The 23605-nt window shown below is 36.2% G+C and overlaps 1 protein-coding gene across 1 annotated transcript in view; it reads right to left on the minus strand.

Annotated features, from left to right (window-relative positions):
* SREK1IP1 (SREK1 interacting protein 1) overlaps nt 1-23605 on the minus strand; it is a 46779-nt gene that overhangs the window by 19167 nt on the left and 4007 nt on the right. The window contains exons 3-4 of the mRNA XM_026019343.2: nt 16222-16269; nt 1610-1753 (exon numbers count right to left, since the gene is read on the minus strand). Coding sequence (XP_025875128.2) covers nt 1610-1753; nt 16222-16269 — 192 coding nt within the window. The remainder of the gene's footprint in view (nt 1-1609; nt 1754-16221; nt 16270-23605) is intronic.

The raw sequence follows: 23605 nt of genomic DNA on the forward strand, positions 1-23605 counted from the left end.
TTACTCCTTAGACCTCCTACTATTAAAGCACTGAACTTTCTCAAGTGTGCAGTGCATCATCACTAAACTCATCTGCTTTTTAAAATTTTGTTATTATTGCTATCTCATTTGCTTTCTCTTTGTGGGTTTATGTTTAGAAAAAAATTCTTCCACTATCATTTCGTGGTGTTTCAGTATGTGATAAAATCAAAGGTGTACATTCAAGCAGCTATCTTTACCTGAAGCTGTATATACTCATATGTAGTTAAGTCTTGTCTGCCTTTTTTAGGATTCTCTCCTTCTTCTGCCTTCCCAGCTTGTCCTAGTATGCTGGCATTTGACTTCATTTACCTTCACTAGATGTAATATGGAAAACTTAAAAAGTTTTAAAGTGTTTATGGTTTATTTTTGACTGGTGATCTAAAATGAGATTTTAACCTTTTTGTATCTCTCTCATTCCAAGCATTTTTATTCTGTATGACATCTACCATTTGGCATTTTGAAGTTTACAAAGTATTTTCACATACATACAGCATTATTTTATTCCTAAAAACTGCTTGCAAGGATAGGCCATTTTATATACAAGATGGGAAAAGAAATGGTTAAACAGGTACGCAATCTACTCTCTCTTTGAGGAGAGAGGAGGATGCCACCAAGAAAGAAAACAGATAATTTATCAAATTTCTTTGTAAACATGCTAATGAGAGACCTCCTGGAAACAAATTAATGGTATTTGCTAGCTTGAGAATACTTTGGAGGGGGGAGCAGAAACAGGATTGTGGTTAAATAACAGAAATTTATTTTCTTATAATTCTGAAAGCTACAAGCCTATGATCAAGTTGTTGGCAAGAGAATCCTTATGTATAGATTTCTTATAGCAGGATGTATCTATTTTGTCCAAGACTGCGTATGGTAAATAATCCCAGGATCTATGGATTTATGAGGCATGTCACCCTGGAAAATGCAACTATATGGACATAAAATTAAGATGCTTCGCGATTAAATGACTTTTTTTTGTGTGTGAGTAATAAAGAAACCTCATGTTAATCTCAGCCAGAGTGGGTTCTGACATAGAAAGAAAATACCTGGGGAGCTGTACTAGTGGTCTTAGAACTCTTGCAGCTTTCCCTCTGCCTCATGATCATTTATATATTTGAAACTATTAGTAAAGCTGGATAATGGCTAAGGTCACTGATTTGAAGGAATATGATTTAACAAACTAACACTTTGTGTTATCTCGCAAGGAAATTAAGGTTCACAGTGGTTAAATGACTTGCTGAAAGTCACATGCTACAAATGGCCAAACAAGTGTAGAAACGAAGTCTTAAATCAGACTCTTTGTACCATGTGACACATGATAATGTGATGGAAAAACAACAATGACAAAACCTGTGTTGCGGAATCAGAAGTAGACTTGCCTCCTGGTTCTAACACTGATCAGCTGTTTGATTTTGGGCAAAGTACTTGCAACATTCAAAGTCTATTTCCTTACCTATGCACTATCTCTTATATAAAATACACAAGATATCTAAATGATAAATACAACAGAAAAATAGATAAACATGACATAATACAACAGAATATTTAGGAACATTTTTAAAGGATGGAGGGAAAGAAAAACATTACTTACTTTTTTCTTGTAATGCCTGCAATTTATTCAGTTCTTCATTCTCTTCATCGCTCTCTTCACTGCTTGTACTGCTCACATCCAAAACTATGTCCCTTTTGGGATCTACTCGGAGAAAGTTGCGGCATTCAAATGTCAGGTGACCAGCTAAGTAAAATAAACAAACAAAAATGTGAATGACAAAATAACACATACACTATATATTTTTATTTTGTTGCCTCATGGTTAAGAAACCAGTTATACTTTTATTTTTATTTTTTTTCCAGTTACACTTTTAATGATTTAATGTTTAGTTCCAACTTTTATTATTCAGTGGGTAGTACTTTGCTTTTCCTGAATGAACCATGCAGAGAGAGAACTTTTTCCTTTATTCATCAGAGCTTCTAATTTATTTTATTTTTTTTTAAATCCTTTTTTTTTAAATTTTTATTTATTTATGATAGTCACACAGAGAGAGAGAGAGAGGCAGAGACACAGGCAGAGGGAGAAGCAGGCTCCATGCACCGAGAGCCCGATGTGGGATTCGATCCCAGGTCTCCAGGATCGCGCCCTGGGCCAAAGGCAGGCGCCAAACCGCTGCGCCACCCAGGGATCCCAGAGCTTCTAATTTAATAAGCACTTTTTGGCTACAGAATACTTCATGTATTTTCCCTTTCTATGTACTTACTTACAGAGTAACTATATAGCTTTCATCTAATTAAAAGTGCCATGATAATATAACTGTGCTTTAAAAAAAAAAAAGATTTATTCATTCACTTTAGAGAGAGAGAGAATGAGCATGGGAGGGGGAAAAAGAAAGAGAAACTTCAGCAGACTCGTTGCTGAGCACAGAGTCTGATACAAGGCTTGATCTCAGGACCCTGAGATCATGACCTGAGCCAAAACCAAGAGTCCGAAGCTTAACTGACCGCAACACCCAGGGGCTCCTGATGGCGTTCTTTTTATTTATTTATTTTTTTATTTTAAGATTTTATTTATTTATTCATGAGAGAGAGAGAGAGAGAGAGAGAAGCAGAGGCACAGGCAGAGGGAGAAGCAGGCTCCGTGCAGGGAGCCTGATGCGGGACTTGATCCCGGGACTCCATGACAACGCCCTGATCCAAAGGCAGGCGCTAAACCGCTGAGCCACCCAGGGATCCCCTGATGGTACTCTTCTAAAGAACACTTAAATAAAAATTTCATTCTGAAAAAAAAATTCATTCTGGCATCATTTGCGCCCTAAAGACTCTCCCAATAATAAAGCTATAATATTTACTTATTTATCACATACCATGTATTCAAAAATCAAATAGGACAAATACCAGAAAAGTACAGGAAATTATTATTACTATTTTTAAATGTTATTTTTTTAAGATTTTTATTTATTCATGAGAGGCACAAGGAGAGGAGGCAGGCAGAGGGGGAAGCAGGCTCCCTGCAGGGACTTGATCCCAGGACCCTAGGATCACGACCTGAGCCAAAGGCAGAAGCTCAACCAGTGAGCCACCCAGGTGCCCCCAGTACAGGAAATAATATAACCAATATCCAAGTGCCTATCACCCACATGTTAACATTTTGTCATATTCACTTACAGTGTTTAAGGTAAATGTTTGCATGCCTGTGCGTGCGTGTGCATACACACGTACATACACACAGGTGGGACTTTGCACAATTCCTTGGAACCCTGTCTTAATCTCATTCTACTCCCTCTGTCTTCAGAAGTTGGTACACTGCAGTTGGTATTCATCCTTCCAAAACAGCATATTGGATTATTTTATAACATAAACTCAGTGATATTTACCTATCATTCTGCAACTAGTTTTTGCCTCTCAATATTATGTTTTGTATTCATATATGCATTCAAATACAAATTCACACTAACACACTCACAATGAAACAAAAAGTTACCTGAAGCATTACTACGCTTGATACTCAGAAACAAAAATAAAAAACAACAACCAACAGTGCTGATCGTAACCAAATAATTGATTTCACAACCCACTAATGATTCACTAACTTTGTGCTAGGGTTTATTTCTAGTTCTCTCTTTGAGTGTGAAATCCTTTGGAAGTTCTAAATTTATACAGTAACAACTCTAGTTAGAGTCCCAATCTTAACCTGGACCCCAAGCCTTGCTTTTATCCCCTGTACTCTGTCAACCCATATAAATACAAGTTCATGAACACTGGGTTCAGGAAATACCCTCAATTCTTACCTCTTTTAAATTTCTGCTTTCCTTTGATTGTTGCCCTCTAATTCTTTCTTTCTAGAACACTATTGTATCTAAAATAATGTCCTGTGCATTTTATACAAGTTTCTTAGTTGTTTACAAGAGGATCCAGTCTGCCATACTACTGGAAACAAGTTTCCTCTGTTGTGATTTCTTTCCAAATGAATCATTCAGAAGTATTCTTTTTATATGCAAACATACACAGTTTTCAGATTATGCTACTTTCTGATCAGAAAGTAGGGTCTGAAGTTGGAAAAATCTCAAATACACAAATTAAGCTTATACCTAAAGGAACTGGAAAAAGAACAGCAAATAAAGTCTAAAACAAGCAGAAGAGAAATAATAAAGATTACAGCAGAACTCAATAAAATACAGACCAGAAAGACTGTAGTACAGATCAATGAACCAGGAGCTGGTTCTTTGAAAGAATTATTAAGATAGACCCCTAGCCAGACTTATTAAAAGAAATGGCTACATTCCTGGAAACCTACAAATTACCAAAACTGAAATAGGAAGAAATAGAAAACCTGAATAGGCCAATAACCAGCGAGGAAATTGAAGCAGTCATCAAAAACTTCTCAAGGCCAGATGGCTTCCCAGGGGAATTGTACCAGACATTTAAAGAAGAAATAATACCAATTCTACTAAAGCTTTTTCAAAGGATAGAAATAGAAGGAATACTTCCAAACTCATTCTATGAGGCCAGCATTACCTTGAACCCAAAACCAGACAAAGACCCCACCGAAAAGGAGAATTACAGACCAATAATCCCTGATGAACACGGATGCAAAAATTCTCACCAAGATACTAGCCAGCCAAAGGATCCAATGTACATTAAGAGGATTATTCACCAAGACCAAGTGGGGTTTATCCCTGGGATGCAAGTGTGGTTCAACATTCATAAAACAATCAACATGATAGGTCACATCAATAAAAGACAAGAACCATATGGTCCTCTCAAAAGATGCAGAGAAAGCATTTGACAATATACAGCATCCATTCCTGATTAAAACTCTTTAGAATGTAGGGATAAAGGGAACATCTATCAATATCATAAAAATCATCTATGAAAAGCCACAGTAAACATCATTCTCAATGGGGAAAAACTGAGAGCCTTTCCCCTAAGATCAGGAACACGACAGGGATGTCTACTCTCACCACTGCTATTCAACATAGTACTAGACGTCCTAGCCCCAACAATCAGACAACAAAAAGTTCATTTTTAAAAAATGAACTTCTGGAGAAAAAAAAAAGAAAGTGGGATCTGTATGAGATCAGTTATTTGGTATTTGCTGAGATTTCTTCTGTGGACTATCATGTAATAAATTTATGAAATGACTTGGTATGTATTTTAAAAACATATATCACTCTGTTGAATAGAGTGCTATGTCTATTTTGTTGTTCAAATCTTCATTTTTTTGTCTAATAACTTCTGATAGTATAATTTTCAAGTACTTCTATCATTAAAAATTTGTCAATTTCTCCTTATAATACAGTTTTTGCTATAAATATTTGAAGATTATATTAGTAAGCACAATCAAGATCATTATCATTTTACCTTTTTCATTGATTGTTCTTGAATCTCTATTCCTTTTTTTTTTAATTTAAGATTTTATTTATTTATTGAGAGAGAGAGCACAAGCATGGGGAGAGGCGGAGGGAGGGGAAAAGCAGACTCTCTGCTGAGCAGGGAGCCAGACATGAGGCTCGATCCCAGGACCCCGGGATCACGACCTCAGGCAGACGCTCAACCAACTGAGCTACTCAGGTGCCCCTGAATCTCTATTCCTACACCGCTCTTACCTCAAAAGTCTGATACTGAAATTACTCTACTACGCTCTTTCTGTTATTAATCATATTAAGTTGCCATTTTTGTGAGAAAACTTCTGAATATCAATATTTAACCTATCTCCTCCCCTGTTCCTTTATTTTGAAAATTTCTATGCAGCCTTTATGTTGTTTTATTAATAATGACATATAACTGCACTTAAGCCTATCTAATTTGATAGACCAATTTTTTTCCAATTATTGAAATTCCAGTTAGTTAACATACATTGTGATATGTTTCAGGTGTAGAAGTTAATGATTCATCACTTACATACTACACCCAGTGCTCATCACAACAGGAGTCCTCTTTAATCCCCTATTCCCCCTCCCACCTCCCTCATCAACCTCAGTTTGTTCTCTATTGTTAAGTCTGTTTTGTGGTTTGCCTATTTTCTCCCCTGTGTTAATTTGTTTTGTTTCTTAAATTCCACATATGAGTAAAATCATATGCAGACCAATTTTTTAAAGTATGTTCTGATGTCCAGTATGGGGTTTGAACTCACAACCCCGAGATCAAGAGTTGCACATTCTACTAACTGAGCCAGCTAGGTGCCCCAATACCAGATCTATTTTCGATGTTAATTTCTCAACTTGGAAAAATAGATCCTGCTTCATTGGTGGCAGTATAAATTCACTCCTCATACATGCTATAAGCTTGGGTTGCCAATTCTTGATTATTCCTTTTCTTCTAGTTATTATCTTGTAGGAACTCATACAGTAAAGTTTCTCGCCATTTTCTCTAGATAGTGAGTGGGATTTTTCTAATCCCAGCTTCACAGCCTTTCAAACAGGGCTTTATGCAAGAGTCCCTACTCCAGCCAAGCTGCCATCCCACAGTAGTCTAAGGCTTCATTCTCTAGTCCATAAAAGTCTACCCAGTAGGCCTGTGGACCTCAATGTTTTCAGCTATCATTCCCTGTCTGGCTTTGAGCAACTTTTCATTTCCACCACTAGGGATTTCCTATTCATTCATTTGAGCTGGGTTATTTTTATTGTTGTTGTTACTCTGTTTTTCTCAGCATTTTTGTGTTCAAAGCACAAAGGAGGACTTTCTATCTTGGTTCAGCTTGCCATTTTGATCAGAACTCCTGATGATATAATTTTTCCTTTAACTTAAGCTAGCTTTGCACTCAAACACTTCATATTGCAATGAATATTTAAAGTAAATACTGAAATAATAACCACACTGGCAGCAAGCTCCATCTCACATGCATTTTAGCTTTATTTCAATGAAATTGACCCTAAACTAATACTAAGACAAGTTACTCATAAAGCTACAAATAGAGTCTCCTGTTTTTTTCTACTGGGGGAATAAGTGAACAAACTTAGGAAATAATTGTATTCCAAATTACAGTTCTTGTGATGTCTTTTCTAAATAGACTCTAAGTAGACAATGAGCAGAAAAAACTCTTAGGTGACCAGACACAAATCCTGACCACAGATACAGAGACATTTCAAATTACAACATTTTAATAGTTGGTTATAAAAAATGAAGGGGCCTTTTCAGAAATAGTAAATAGTAACTAATTCCCAAATTCAAGGTGCTCTGACTAGCCTAAACAATCTTGAAAAAGAACAGCAGTGAATGACTCACACTTCCTGATTTCAAAACTTTCCACAAAGCTAATCAAAACAGGATGGTACTGTCACAAGGATAGACATATAGGCCAAGAGAACAGAATTAAGAACCCAGAAATAAATACGTGTGTGTGTATCTCCATATGATTTTTGACAACAGTGTAAAGTCTACTTATTGGGGAAAGAATAGTGTCTTCAATAGACGGTGCAGAAACAAATCGATTTCCACATGCAAACTAATGAGGTTGAACATCTTATTCCCATCATATGCAAACACTGACTCAAAATGGATCAAAGACTTATTATAAGAATTAGAACCATGAAACTCTTAGGAGACAGGAAAGGATAAATTTTTTCAGGACTTTGAATTTGGCAAAGGATTCTAGGTAAACACCAAAAGCACCAGGGGTGCCTAGGTGGTGCAGTCAGTTAAGCATCTGACTCTTGGTCTCAGCTCAGGTCTTGATCTTGGGGTCGTGGGCTCAGGTCGTAATCTCAGCGTCATGGGATCAGGGCCTATGTCGGGCTCTGCACCCAATGTGGAGTGTGCTTGAGATTCTCTCTCTTTCTCCTTCTGTCCCTCCTGCTTGGTCCCTCTACCTCTTTCTAAAATAATAAATAAATAAATAGATCCAAAAACTAAATACCAACAACACCAGCAACAAAGGAAAAAATTAATAAACTAGACTTCATCAAAATTTAAAATTTTTTTGCAAAGAAATTAGTATGAAAGTGAAAAGACAGCCGACAGAATTGGAGAAAATATTTGCAAATCACATTGATAGGGTTTAACATCCAGTGTATATACAAGTCGTACAATTCAAGAACAAAAAACAACTCAATTAAAAAATGGGCAAAAGATTTGAGTAGACATTAATCCAAAGAAGATATACAAATGGCCAATAAGACTATAAAAAGATGCTCACATGGGCAGCCCAGGCGGCTCAGTGGTTTAGCACCGCCTTCAGCCCAGGGCTTGATATTGGAAACCCAGGATCGAGTCCCACGTCAGGCTCCCTGCATGGAGCCTGCTTCTCCCTCTGTCTGTGTCTCTGCCTCTCTCTCTCTCTTTCATGAACAAATAAAATCTTAAAAAAAAAAAAAAAAAAAAAAAAAGATGCTCACCATCATTAATCATTAGGGAAATTCAAATCAAAAACCATAATGAGATATCAATTCCTACTATCTACTAGGATGGCTACACAATTAAAAAAAAAAAGGAAAAGAATAATGTTGGCAAGAACGCAGAGAAGTTGGAATTCTTACACATTTCTAGTGGGAATGTAAAATGAAATGTTCCATTTTTAGTGGAAAACAGTTTGGCAGGCCCTCTAAAAGCTGAACAAGGTGACCCAGCATTCCACTCCTAGGCATATATTCAAAAGAACTGAAAAAAGGGATTCCGACAGATAATTTCATGGCTCCATTAGTCACCATACCAATAAAGTGGAAACAACCCAAGTGCCTGCCAACAGATGAATGGATAAATACAATGTATCATATCAACCACAAAACAAAGAAACAAAAACAGAGATGAATTTTGAAATGTTATACTAAGGGAAATAAGCTAGACACAAAGTACAAATACCATATGATTATGCTTACATGATATAGTCAGAATGGCCAAATTCATAGAATAGAAAGTAAATTGGAGGATGGGGCCTGGGGGAAGGGAGGGCTGGAGAAATAAACATTTCTGTTTAGGGTAATGAAAAGTGTCAGAATAAATAGTGGAGTTGGTTGTACAACACTGTGAATGTAATAAATGCACCTGAATTATATACTTAAAAATGCTTAAGATGGCAAATTTTATGTTATATATATATTTTGCCACAATTTTTAAAAATAGTGGGAAAAAGACGATGGCATAGTGTAAAGTCTTACAGATTACCAGATTTCAATTTCCAGTCTCCCCACTTAATAATAAAGTAATCCTCCTGAGCCTATTTTCTGATTTGTAACAGTAACAATCATCAGTAATAGTTATTGAGGAATTCCTATGGCAAACCATTGATCTCAACATTTGAATTAACTAACTTAATCTTCACAACAACTCTGTGGAACTAGGGGCTATAATTACATCATTTCATAAGAAACTGAAGCAGAGTAGCTAAGCAACTTCCCTGATGTCACACTGCGAGTAAGCGCCAGCTGAGGTTTGCTCCTAAGGCAATCTGGTGCCGGAATCAATCTTTTTTTTTTTGATTGTTCATGAAAATGGGCACCAGGAAACCTACTTCATAAGGTTGTTTTAAGAATGAAATGCAGTGAGTTGTATCTTTAAAGTGCTTAGCACAATCTATAGCACCAAGTAGGTATTTAATACATGGTGTCGGATTATGACCATTTATTGTATCATTAAAAGCAAAAGTACGTTCTCCATTATTTGCATTCAAGGAGTGGTTGGATGGGCAACTCGAAGTGCCACATAACAATAAAAACTTAGTTTCATTTAGAACGTGCTGACAAAGATTTACCAAAGAATGATAAATTATGTTTTTATTATTTTTTATTTTTTTAAAGATTTTATTTATTCTTGAGAGACACACACACACACAGAGAGGCAGACACACAGGCAGAGGGAGAAGCAGGATCCATGCAGGGAGCCCCATGCAGGACTCGATCCCGGGACTCCAGGATCACGCCCTGGGCCGAAGGCAGTCGCTAAACTGCTGAGCCACCCAGGCATCCTGATAAATTATGTTTTATAATCAGGATGCTCATGTACCTATTGCTTGGCTCAGGGAGTATGCAGACCATGTGAACTAGTGCTAAGTAAACCAGGTTTGGGCATTCCCTAAGGTCCTCAGCTCTGAAAGCATGAGGCTACATTACAAACTTCTGAATCATTAAACACAATTAATTCCACCAAGCTTCATGTCCCTATCATTGTGATTCCTACCCAAAAATGCAGGCTTTTGTATCCATATATCTTCCTGGAAGTCTCATCTTCATATTGTTTCTGTGCTCCTGACCTAATGGGTCATTACCCCCTTCTCTCCCAATCTTCTCATGACTGCTTCTGAAACACACAATCCCTAGTGGACAAATTGTGCTACCTGTCCTCAGTTTGCTTCCTCTACCGCTTGTTTTAAAGGATATTTGGCTCTTCCCCGAGAACACTTTTCTACAGCTTATTTCAGTATTATTAGCATCCTCTAGGCTTCTTAATACTGTTTCCCAATAAAGCAGTCCTCTACTCTCCCACGCAGCCCTGTTGCCTATCTACTGAAGTCTTTGGAATCTGGCTCATACGCTAGTGCTTCACCCTAAGCCCTTCTACAGGCCTAAATGGACAGTCTAGGGTGCTGTACGGCTTTTCTCAGTTCCTTGATATTCTAGATGCCATGGCCACACTATGCTCCCTGTCATCACCTGAAATGTTCCATTTTGGAAATTTTAAACTCCAAACTCATACTCTCAGTATAAGCACTTATCCTTCTAGCTTTCTCACTCCCTCACACTCATACACAGATCTGTTTGGGAATCTTATTAAGATCTTAACTCACTCAATCCCTTCATTTTCCCCTAGCCTATCAAATTCCTCATTCCTGACTCCCTGAACACTCTTTTATAAGTCTCTATGACTCATTCATATTCTTGATCATCTATCATATCTCACCGTAAAACAAATACTCTGGCTCAAAGCTAAACTTTCTTTGGATAGTTCCTATCCTTGAGTCACCAAGCAATGCTTGAGTGCAATCACACATTCAAGAACATTAGCACAAATACAAAACATTTCATTTTTTGTGCATGTCCTATTTTCCTCAGTGACTTTTCCAAACTTATGACTGACTTAAATTATGGTCCAAACACTTTCCTGTCTCACTCAATACCCCCTCCCCAAACAGATAATTCAGTCTCCTAAGATTACCAGACAGTGTCTCATTCTACTGTCTCCACACCTGAAAATAGCCATACTTCTTCTCACCTAGCTTTCTCCAAAATTAAGAAATATCCTTGTTATAACTCTTAGAGGAAATTGCTTAATCTTCTCCGGTCTCCAGGATCTGCAACATTTCCTATAATATCCCTTCAGTCTATATAAACATATTATATCTTAAATATAAAACCCTCCCTTTATGCCAAATTCCCTTCCAGGAATTATAGTGGACTCCTGAACAACATAGGGGGTAGGGTAGGGGCACTCAAAAATCCACATATAACTTCTGGCTCCCTCAAAACTGAACTACTGTATTTTTTGTGATAGAAAAGTAAGATAGAAGTAACCAAATGATGAAAAAAAAAGCAAAGGTGGAGGCAAGTTGCAGGAAAGGCTGGAACATCAGGGTTCTTCCCTGCTTCTGGTAATCTATCCTATTACCCGTGGGGAACTCTCTTCACTGAGGTCTTGAACTGGGAGGTGCAAGAAACAGGCTCTGGGGAAGGGTTGTTGCCAAAGAAGCCAAGGACCACATAATAACCCACCCAAGGGGTTACTGACTCTCCACCAAGGAGTGCAGAACCCTCGGGGGGCAGGACGGCACCAGACAAAAGCCTTGGGCTCAGTATGGGGGTGCTGTCCAAGGTGCTGAATGTCTTCTAAGGAGGGTTGCTAATATTGTGGGGGAACTCACCCCTTGACAGCATTTCCCCCACAAGCAGAAACTGCATTAGAATCACATAAAGGGGACCAGGTGGAACAAGCGACCTAGAGAGAAGGGTAAAGGTGCTTTAACTTCCCTGGTTATCTACCTTCCCTAGACTCCACTTGGAAGGTTTTCCACATTCTCAAGAGAGGAGCAAGATACAGGTATCACTCTAGGATCTAGTTTGGCTAAGTGGAGGTTTGGAGGAAGAGAAGGAGACATGGTGGTTCCTGTTCTACTGTTATACAGTATTTATTAAAACAAAAACAAAGACAAAAAAAAAATCCTACTCACAACTAAACCTGTGCAGTTCAAACTCATCTTGTTCAAGGGTCAAGTATATTCAATATGTTCCTGTTATGACCTAATGTCTGTGCCCCCTCAAAATTCATATAGTGAAATTCTAACCCCCAAAGAGGATGGTATTAGTTGGTGGAAGCTTTGGGAGGTGATTAGGTTCTGAGGGTGGTAACCTCATGAATGGGATTATTGCCTTATAAAAGAGGGGGCAGCCTGGGTGGCTCAGCTGTTTAGTGCCGCCTTCGGCCCAGGGCACAATCTGGGGACCAGGGATCAAGTCCCACGTTGGGCTCCCTGCGTGGAGCCTGCTTCTCCTTCTGCCTGTGTCTCTGCCTCTCTCTCTGTGTGTGTGTGTCTCTTGTGAACAAATAAATAGAATCTTTAAAGATTTTAAAAATAAAATCTTAAAAAAAAAAAAAATATATATATATATATATACACTCACGTGATGGAAAGGACTAGAGATGTCCCTGGAGTCCCTTTTATTTTTTTAAAGATTTTATTTATTTATTCACGAAAGACAGAGAGAGAGAGAGAGAGAGAGAGGCAGAGACACAGTCAGAGGGAGAAGCAGGCTCCATGCAGGGAGCCCGACATGGGACTCGATCCCGGGTCTCCAGGATCAGGCCTTGGGCTGAAGGCGGTGCTAAACCTCTGAGCCACCGGGGCTGCCCCCACCATGTGAGTATAAAATGAAAAGTCTATGACCTGGAAAACATGCTTTCACCTTGAACTTGGACTTTCGGCCTCCTATGAGCAATCATTTCTCTTTATAGGCTACTGACCTTGTGGTATTTTGTTATAGAAGCCCATAAGGACTAAAACAATTCCTTACTTTCCTCATGCAAATTTCATGAAACTGGAGACTATATAGCCACTCCATTTTTTTTTATCCCTCCCCGTACAGGCTTAAATCTGCCCAGTTTGCTTCATGACCTACCACTCCACTTAAACTGAACTTCCTAAGGTCAAAAAAGCATCCTATCTGGTAAATCCAATGACAATTTCCAAACCATTTCTTACAAATCCTATCAGTGGCACATGACAATTTTCCCTTACTTTTGAATATCTATTCTTCTTCTCCTAGCATTGTACCTTCTTGGTCTTTCCTCAGCTCATGACTAAATATTTTACTTTACCTGTTGATATTTTATTCCACTAAGAGTCTGTTATTGTTATATATAAGTTTGCTTATGTACAATCATGTAAGGCCAAAAATATGAATCCAGGACAAAAGAAGAGTGGTTGTTTCTATAAACAAAGCTGTATTATGGGAAACACCTGACTTAAATGAATTATTTTTAAAAAGCAGTTTTCAAATTAGGTACTGGTGCAAGACTGTACAAGACAGAGAAAAAAAATCTAAAACAATAAAAAGTACCTGTTTGTCAAAGTGGGAGCCATTGTCATTTTGAGGTAGATAATTCTCCACTGCCTAGAACTGCCCTACACATTGTAGGATGTTTATAATCCCTAAACCCTACATACTAAATGTCCTATTGTTGCTCTTAACCTCAAATGGACAACTTAAGAAGAAAAAAAAAAGTCCACGGATTTCCAAGGGGGCAGTATTACCCCTAGCTGAGAAATAATGATAAAATGATTTTGCATTTAGACTTATTATTTTCACTGCTTGCTTATCTTTGGAGAAACAAACTAAGAAGTAGGAAATGCATTTCAGGTATTCGCACTTAAAAGACCATGAGAAACAATAATGAGCAGACCCACAGGCAAAGAAAAGGTTATGAATGTCTATCAATAGATTAGTATTTTAAGTTAAATAAAATATTAAAGGTATTTAGGTATGTTCTTATTTCCTGCTGCTATAATCAAATGCTCCACTATTGAATATACTCAGTACACTGAACTTTTTAAAGGTATGTTTTCTGAGAACTATGATAATTATCTGAGACATTTATTCCATGGACAAAGGCTTAGTGACTTCGTAGCTTTTAAATATTCAGAAGTTGCCAACTCCAAAAAAAATTCAGAAACTCATCATACAAATAATAATTCTTCTAATATTGTTGAGGAATGTCATGAAAAAGTGACATTCATGTTATTTAGTAATACATCTTAACTTTTGTAATACAGCCGCCTTAACTTCAAGCTTTTGAAAACAATATAATCATATTGAAACATACTGACAATAAAGTCTTCTTCAAGTATTAAAATTTTTAAATTGTACAACCTAAATCATTTGTTTCACATTAGAGAGACAATACTCTTTTGTAACTGATTGATGAATATGCACATTTTTAGGCATTAAAAACATTTCAAAGATTTTTGTGGACTTTTCTCTTAGATACTCCATCAATACTAAGATTCTGGCCTCCAAATAACAGGTAATTTTTTAAATGTAGTTTCCATTAGAAAGACACATAAACTGAGAAGATCTCCCTTTTTAATAGGTATAAGGTGTTAAGTTTAAGCCAGAAGGGAAGTATTACTTAATTTTTCCACAGGAGACAAATGAGTTATTTAATAATCACTAAAATCATAGATTAAAATATAAAGCAGAAGGAACTAAACTTAGAAAGATTGCCAAACCTATTTGTTTACTTGGCTTCTATAAGAAAATTCTAATTACTACAGATACTTCAATTATAGTGTAAAATAAAATAGCAATAAGGAGACTAAATCAACAAATATTTCCAACAAATTATTTTCACTATTTTCTTACAAATCTTGGAAGAGGTCCAAGTAGATAAACCAGTATTCGTAGATAGATTGGAAAATCCATTCTGGATTTTGAAGTAAATAAAACAGCATATATAGAAGAGAGAGCGAGCAAGTGCACACATGCACAAGAACATGCACATGAGCAAGCAGGTTCATAAGTCCTACCTAAATCAAGAAATGAAACATGGAAATTAGCAAAGATTTAAAGAAAAAAAAACAAAGCAAAAATAAATATAAACAAGTTTAAAACACAGAAAGATTTTTATTGTACTCATTTCTTGCGTGCAAGTATATTCTTCAGGAGTTTTTATTTATACGAAGGTTAATGTATGCTTATGCTAAATGAGCAAGATTCCCTTGAGACAGATTTCAGCCTTTGCTTGGAGGAATGTGACTTGGTACTCTCAGTATGCTTTCATTATGAGCCCTTTTAATGGAGATTTATGTCCCTGAGTGCTCTCAATTCACATGCTCTTGAATGGACTTTTTTTTTTTTTTTTTACATCACATTTATCTTTTTAAAAATAACTTTTCTGTACAGCATAGGGAATACAGTCGATGGTATTGTAATAGCACTATGTAGTGACCAGTGGTAACTATACTTGTGGTGAGCATAGCCTAAAGTAAAAACTTATCAAATCATTATGTTGTACATCTGAGGCTCATGTAACATTTTGCTTCAAATATAACTACACTTTTATGTAAATTAATTAGTTAACTAATTTTATACAGAGTATTAACCATAATCCAGGCTCATTTGCATGGTCTCCAAACAACTTAAAAAACAACAAATGCTACTGTTATAGCTGTTATCAAAGCTTTAGGAAATGTTACTTTAAAGAAGTGGTATTTGTGATACATAATTACAAATTTAAGCTACAAAATTGCACATGTTAAAGTTTACTTTTCTATTCCATTTCATTGATCCATTTCTATGGTCCATTTCACTGATCATAACAGAGATTAATGATTGTTTACATCAACTTTTTGCCTGTGAGCAGAAATTCTGGGACTAATTTCATCCTTAAAAAGACTAAAGTCAATCTACAGGAAAACCCTTCATAAAAAATTTTCATTGCTTTCCCCTCTTCATCCAATATCTAGAAGGACAAGGAGTAAAAGATTAAATACATTTATACTTTTTTTTTGGAATATACTTTCTTCAGTCTCCAAAATCTACTACTCCACTTGTACTTGACATATTTGCTAGTCACTAGATACACAGTCATCTGTTATTGAGTCTGTAGCAGGGAAGAAAGTAACTATTTGGGGTTGACAGAGCAATTTCTGAATCCTCTGCAAACCCGGCTAAATAACAAGGCTATAGAACTATGCTGAAATCATGGCACTGAAATCAGGATGCTAAAATACACTGCCCAAAGAGGCAATGATTCACTCTTCGAAGCATTATTTTTTAATGTACTTACGATAGCCACATTTTTTACAGCCGGCTCGGACACTATCCTTGTTGCAACCTGAAATACAATCGGATAACATTTTAGGAGACATATAAAAAGTAGAAAAATAAGAATTTCATCACATGAATAAACTAAGAAACCTCTTACTGTAGAATTTCTTTCTTTAAAAAAAAAAAGTCATTCCTGACCCAAATTAGTAACACTATTCATTCAATTGTTTTGAATATTAGAAGTAACTGGAAAAGCCAATTTACTCACACTATTTTCTTTGACACTATTTTAAGAATAATTCCAGAATATATTTATTTTTCTTTAACAGAAATGCAGTGTTATGGTCAAGAGCTTAAATATTTCCAGAATTCTAGAACACTGAGGAAGAAATTCCAGAGAACTTCAGCTTGTCCCTCAAATGTAAATAATTAGCTATGTATGTATATGCATACATATATTCACTATATATACTAGTTATTATATGTACATATATATAAACATTCAAGATAACAAATGTTTTCCTGTTCTGCCCTAGAAGAAAAACAAACTGACTTTTTAAAAAGAATTGATGAGAATCCAAAGAAATACTTTAATTGCTACTTATTATAAGAAACATCTGAATTCAGCAATCAGATTCTGACAAAAGAAAACAAACCTCTAGTCACAAATTCAGTCTGATCAAAGTTTAGAAACATTTATAGTTATCTCTGTATAATTAGTGGTACATGAGAACAATGTTGGAAGAGGAAATAACAGATGAAATAGATTTTTGTAAAAAAAAAAAAAACATAAAATTTATCACCTTAAGCAGTTTTAAGTGTATAATTCCATGGTATTAAGTACATTCACAATGTTACTACAACCATCACTACAATTTCCAAAATCTTTCTTCATCCCAAACACTAATTGTACCCATTAAATAGCTTCCCATTCTCCCCTCTAGCCCATGGTAATCTCTATTCTATTTTCTGCCTCTATACATTTACCTATTCTAGGAATCTCATATAAGTTGAATCCTACAACTTTTATCCTTTTGTACCAGAATTATTTTACTTAGTGTAATGTTTTCAAGATCATCCATATTGTAGCATATATCAGAATATTTTTATGACTGCATTATATATATGACTAATTTTAACCTCTAATAAGGACTTCCACCAACCAGAAGGTCAGGAAAGAACTGCTCCATTCCCTTAATGAAAGGCTTCTAATTCCTAAACCCTTCATATGAAGCTATAATCCAAATTCACTAATAAAATACATATAGCACAAATATAAAATACTGTTAATTTTATTTTTTTATTTTTTAATACTGTTAATTTTAAAAGGAAGGTCATTTTCAAAGTATCTCCTTACAGTTATGAAGACAATACAATAGTCATTTTCCCTAATCCCAAAGTTACTTTAAAATATATACTGTTGGGAAGCCCAGATGGCTCAGCGGTTTAGCACCACCTTCAGCTCAGGGCCTGATCCTGGAGACCCAGGATCTAGTCCCACATTGGGCTCACAGCATGGAGTCTGCTTCTCTTTCGGCCTGTGTCTCTGCCTCTCTCTTTCTCTCTCTGTGTCTCTCATGAATAAATAAATAAAATCTTTAAAATATATATATATATATAGTTGAGTTATTCTAGTAAAAGTACAGTCAAGTATGCTATAATGCTTGTTTTAAAAACATGAATTTGTTTCTGTGCAACTGATATAAAAGAGAACAATTTTAATATAATGTGACTTTTGTCCAAGGAAAACACTAAGTGAATGCAGAATGCACTAAGTGAATGCAGTATCCAGTTACTCGGAGGCTTATAAGAATATACAAAATGCACCCAAAATATTTCTAGTGACCTCAGTTCAGCATGTGTGCTGTGAGCAGGGTCCAACTGCATAAGATGTAATAACTCTAATCTGATTTCATGTCATCCTCTTCCTACCATTACTTTGGAACAATTCACAAGCTCTAATTCTTATGAAGTCCACTTCCACAGCAAACTCCAGGTCTTCTAGAAGGTACAATACCCTATTTATTGTATTGTTTATGTGCCTTTTAACCAATTAATATGTGCAAAACTAGGCTGTTATTAGGTTATTATCAATTTTTATGTATCATTGATGAAGTTTTTAAGTGTTGTGCCTCAATCTCACTTTTTCTCATCAACCTTGTGGTAATACATATGCTGCACTGTTGTAGAACTGTGGTATAAAACCGGATTAATAATAAAATCTCAGGCTCTTTCATTATGAAATAATTGCTCATTGGGGGAAAAAAAACCCAAAATGCAGAGAATCCAGGTCAATGTTAAGTCTGTTTCCATAGAAACCATAGACGCTGATGAGACAGAACAAAACTGTTATAAATGCACCATTATCATTCCTACAATGAACTAAAACTGTTGTAATGGACAGATCTCAGCATTTATGAGAAATTAACTTACTTATGACGAACTCTACCTCAGAATTCATAATGAATGAAATATCAAACTTTTTCAGAGTAGGTTTCTTTAACAAAGTTGTAACTTCTTTATGCAACAAGAACTCTAAATAAATAACTCCATATCAACTATGTTTCTCACCAGTTTTTGGTTACATTAAAATCTCAGGCTTCACTTGTCCTAATTTCCTTGAGTGTTGGGCCAACTGAATGCTTCTGCCTGGGACATTTAATCTGATGCTTCTGATACAATAACTCTGAGACAAGTGACACAATGAAGTGAGGACATTTCATTCATTCTCCTGTCAAGATGCAGCTTCTAGTGGGAGTGACGCCAGAGAGCAGCACTCCTAACCATGTCTGGGGCTGTGCAGGATCTTGGCTATGGATGTCCTTGGTTTTTTCTGTTTTCCAAGTCTTGTTATCTAGCCTTTGCTTATGTTCTGTGAGCTCCCTGATATCTTTCATTTTCTTCTTCAATTAACTAAGTCAGTTTCTGTTGTTTGGAACAAGAATTCTGCTGATACAATAGTACTCAAGATCTATGTCAAGCTGAATAGCAAGGCCATATTGAGAGGCCTTATTACTTCAATCAGAAGTTACCCAGTTCCCCATCTGAGGTTCTCATGCTGTTCTTTGTTCCATTCCTATTTAAAGTTTGCTACTGCTGTTCAGAGTAATACAACCTGTCTCCCTCGAAATGTTCCTTTGTAATCATGACCTACAATCCTAAAATCATTGAATAAAAACTTATAAAATTGCCTACATTTTTAAAAAATGGCAAAGACCACCTAAAACAAACTCAAAAGACACAGGAAAATGTAGGAACAAATATATGCAACTCATAGCACCAATAAAGGGCAATTATCCCTACCATGCAGAACCCAGAAAATTATTACGAAAAAAAACACCAACAAGAAAAAAAATTGACAAAGGAGCTAAGCAAAAAGCTCGCAGGAACAGAAACAAGTCTGAAACATGGAGATGCTCATCCTTACTCATAATAAGTGAAATGTACATTAAAATCTATAGTGAGATTCTATTTTCACTTATCAGAATAGCAAAGAAAGGGTTGAGAAAAGTACGGGGCAGACACATTCTCATACAGTGCTTAATAGCAGTATAAATCAATACCACCTCTATGGAAAGCAAGCTGACAAAATCTATCAGAACTATAAATGTACATACTACTTTGACCTAGCACTTCTCCCTCTCAATCTGCTTGCACAAATGCATATTGACTTATATTGACTTATATACAAAGTTATTCACTACAGCATCATTTGTAATAGTAGAAGAGTAGAAATAATTGAGATCTAAATAAATTATGGTTAGTCTTAATGATAGCTGACCATCTCTAAGATAAAGAAAAAAAGCAAGGTATAGAACAGTGCTTATGGTATATTGCCATTTATATGAAAGGACATTAGATATAGATAAAACATATTAAACACAGATTTTACTCATAGATGGAAATATACAAAAAAGATCTCTAAAAACATCAACTAGTTACCTAAAAAAGAAGTGCCTCTGGGGTAGAAAGGGTGTATGTCATTATATACCTTTTGGTACATTTAAAATCTGAAATATGTGGATGAATTTCCTTCTCAAAAACCAAACTAAAAACGCCCCTCAAACAACTCATAATGAAGAAGACTTGCTCTTGTGCAAGATTCTATAACAAAGGCAGTAATTGCTCTTGTAAGTTCTTCAGAGAAGCTACATTACAGATTTACAATAAAATTTTATTAACTAATGCCTTAGGAATAAATTGCAGACATCTTTATCTATGCTACATACTAGCAAGGGCTTGCTGTGGATCTAGAACTCTGTTAAACAACCTGAGTGGCAGGTAAGAGTACAGTTATCTGGAAGGCTTTTCATCTTCCAAGAACTTAAAGGAGTAGAGAAAGCCAGTTTCTCTAGGTTCCAGAACATGCCAGACAATCCTGTATACAATTCACTGCTGAGCATGGTGTAGACTTGCCAGATGTCCTTAACAAACACTTGTTGCTTTGAGGTGAGAAACTTAATACCTCAGCACTTGGGAATCTGTGACTTATGCAGCTCCCAGTTGCTAGCTATGAAACTAGTGTCTACAGTGTCATTGGCCCATGTCATTGGTCACTGAGGAGTGATAGGCTCCTGAAGAACAGGTGCAGAAGAAGGACAACTGAAATAAAAATAATGGCTATTTAGGCAAGGGAAGGGGGAAAGAGAGAGGCATAAGGGACCTTCCTACAGTGATAGAAATATTTAAAATCTTGATCTGGGTGATAGGTGTACATATAGTGTGTATATATATATATATATATACACACACACACACAATTTGTGATGTACATTTTAACATATGTTAATTATGCCTTAAAGTAGTTAGCATAAAAGGAAAAAAAGAAACAGTATGAAAAGAAGGAAAAAAGAGTAGAGAAGACCAAAGAGCAGGGACAAAGATAAGAGGGAGAAAATACAAGCATGTGAGCACTATGGATGCAGTGGTAGCATCCCCCTGGCAGATGCTTCTGGTTATTTAGTGGCCCCCAGAGATATGGTAAAACATCATATTGACCTAAATTTATTTTTTTGAAAATTTCACATCACCTAGGTTTCCAAATCAACAATTTAGTCACTGGGAACTATAACAGTAATGCTTGGAATTTAATAGTACATTTCTCTATTTTAGATATGGGAAGCCTGTCAAAGTCTTCTTTACATTAAAATATCTTCTATAATCATTTAAATTTAAAAGTAAACAGCTCAAGGCACTAAGTTTTCTTTACATTACTTAGAAACTACAATCACCCTTCCATTCTTTTCATTTTTAATTTACTTAGATTCAATTAGATTCTTTTTCTGCTTTGTCATATTTTAAGTTTTACATTTGGTTACTCCATTATAGTTTCATCATAATTTGGGAACCCTTAAAGGTAACCTCCATTTATTCCGCTTTTAAAATTCAAAATGTGGCCAGATTTTATGCCAAAGAGGTACAAATAGCTATGTAATAGCTAAAACTGAATGCAAAGTAAAACTCCAAGTATTTAAATTTTCTACTGCTTTATATTAAGAATTTATAGATATAATCCTTACTTTAGGATCATCAAGTATTTTAATTACCTGTGAATTTCAAAAATGAGTTAAAGGAGATCCTTGATGTAAACATTTTGAAAAGAACAGATGTCGTTGCTTTTAGTTAAAAATGCCAGCACAAACATTTGATCCTCCTAAGGAGAGATATTAAAGAGTTGCTTCTTTCAAACTACTGACATGAAAGAAGTAGCATTTAAGTAAATGTATACAGTGCTTTCATCCACTTGCCTCAAGGTACAAAAAAAAAAAACCTAGGAAGAAAAAGGTATTACCAGCTTAAGAAGAGGCCTAGAAATCTGAATTTGTCAACTAACAAAACAGAATCACAATCACTGTCTAGTTTTAGCCTGTCAACTTTAGTACTAGATTCTGCTTTGCAACAGTTCTAATGATCTGCTTTGCAACAGTCCCTCTAAATTATTATTTAATCATTAATTATTATTATTTACCTATTATGGGCAAATCTCTCAAATGGAGGTTCCAGAAGCCATAAAGATGTAATCAAGTCCCTACCCTAAATGAAACTACAATGTACTAGGACGATGCACCTGCACAGCTATCATACACGGCAGAATGTGCCAGAGTAAAAAAAACACAAAGCTCTACTACTAAGGAGGAAGAACTGGCATGCCCGACTTTCAGCTGAGAGATGAGGAAAGCTTCCCAGAGATACCTATGGACGGCAGAGGAGGGGCGGTGACAACAAAAGCATGGAAGCAAGAGTTCACGAGGGGTTCTGGGAATAGCTGGCCAAGTCTGAAGACTGTACGATGCTAGAGAGGAAGGGTGGGAGGAAAGAGTGGCAAGAGAGACCTGGCCATGCTTAGGAGGGTGAACTTCACTCCTGCCAAGATGGGGAGCTTTGGCACTAGAACAGTTTAGAAGGAAGACAAAGTGCAGTCATCAACTCCTTCATTACAGAGGTAAGGACAAGGAGCCTCACAAAGTTTAAGTTACTTAATAAGAAATATGTGATTCACAGATAGGTGCCAAGAACTAATTTCTTGCCACACACCCTCCCTCCCCCAGGAATGACAGGATCAGACACATAGTTTAGGAAACTTCAGTAGCAACGTGCAGCACAGACTAGAGAGAAAAGAAATTGTGGACAGTTTAGGAGTGAAAAGAAATTGGGTGCCCTGTAATTTAGAATTCTTCTATTACTAAGATGTTTTATGTGTTAAAATTTTGACTTACTTTGATATGCCAGGTAGAATGTTAATTTGGCTAGAGGAAATTGACTATCTTGGCAAGACAGAGTTTTCTGAATGAGAGAAAAAGAGTTTTCGTGCTAACACACATCAGTAACGTACGTTGCCACGTAGGGCAGGTCGACTCTGCGGGGAATGATGGTGAATCGTTAACGTGAACGTCAGAACTAATTTCAACACCTGTGAATGGGCAAAGCAGTTTCTAAAAGAAAGTAAACTTCACTGAAACCTGTATGTAAGTGTCATTTTTAAAATCACAACGAAGAGTCTATGATTTCCCTAAGAAAGTACACATTTCATTGTGTTGCCTACATAATGGTAAATGCTGACACATAACACTGTGGATAAATAGCTGAAATAGGCGACCATAAAACAGGAGAGGCAGGTTTTTGTTTGTGGAAGGCAGCCTCACCACTTTATCACTTGCGAGACCGCCCTAGAAATACCATGCTGAATCCATACGAACATTATGCCTAAAAATAAAAGAGCCTAACATAATAGACGGCCTTCTCAATAATTATCTCAAAAGATTTCTGATGGAGCCCTGTTTTTCTCTAATACACTATCTGTATCGATCACCCAAGAAATTATCCCAACATTTTCTGTATCTCTATTTGTACATCATTGTACTCTGACAGTGATGTCATGTCTATTATCTCAATTTTTGCCCAGT

Source organism: Vulpes vulpes, chromosome 2 (assembly GCF_048418805.1).
Source record: "Vulpes vulpes isolate BD-2025 chromosome 2, VulVul3, whole genome shotgun sequence".
Taxonomy (NCBI): Eukaryota; Metazoa; Chordata; class Mammalia; order Carnivora; family Canidae; genus Vulpes; species Vulpes vulpes.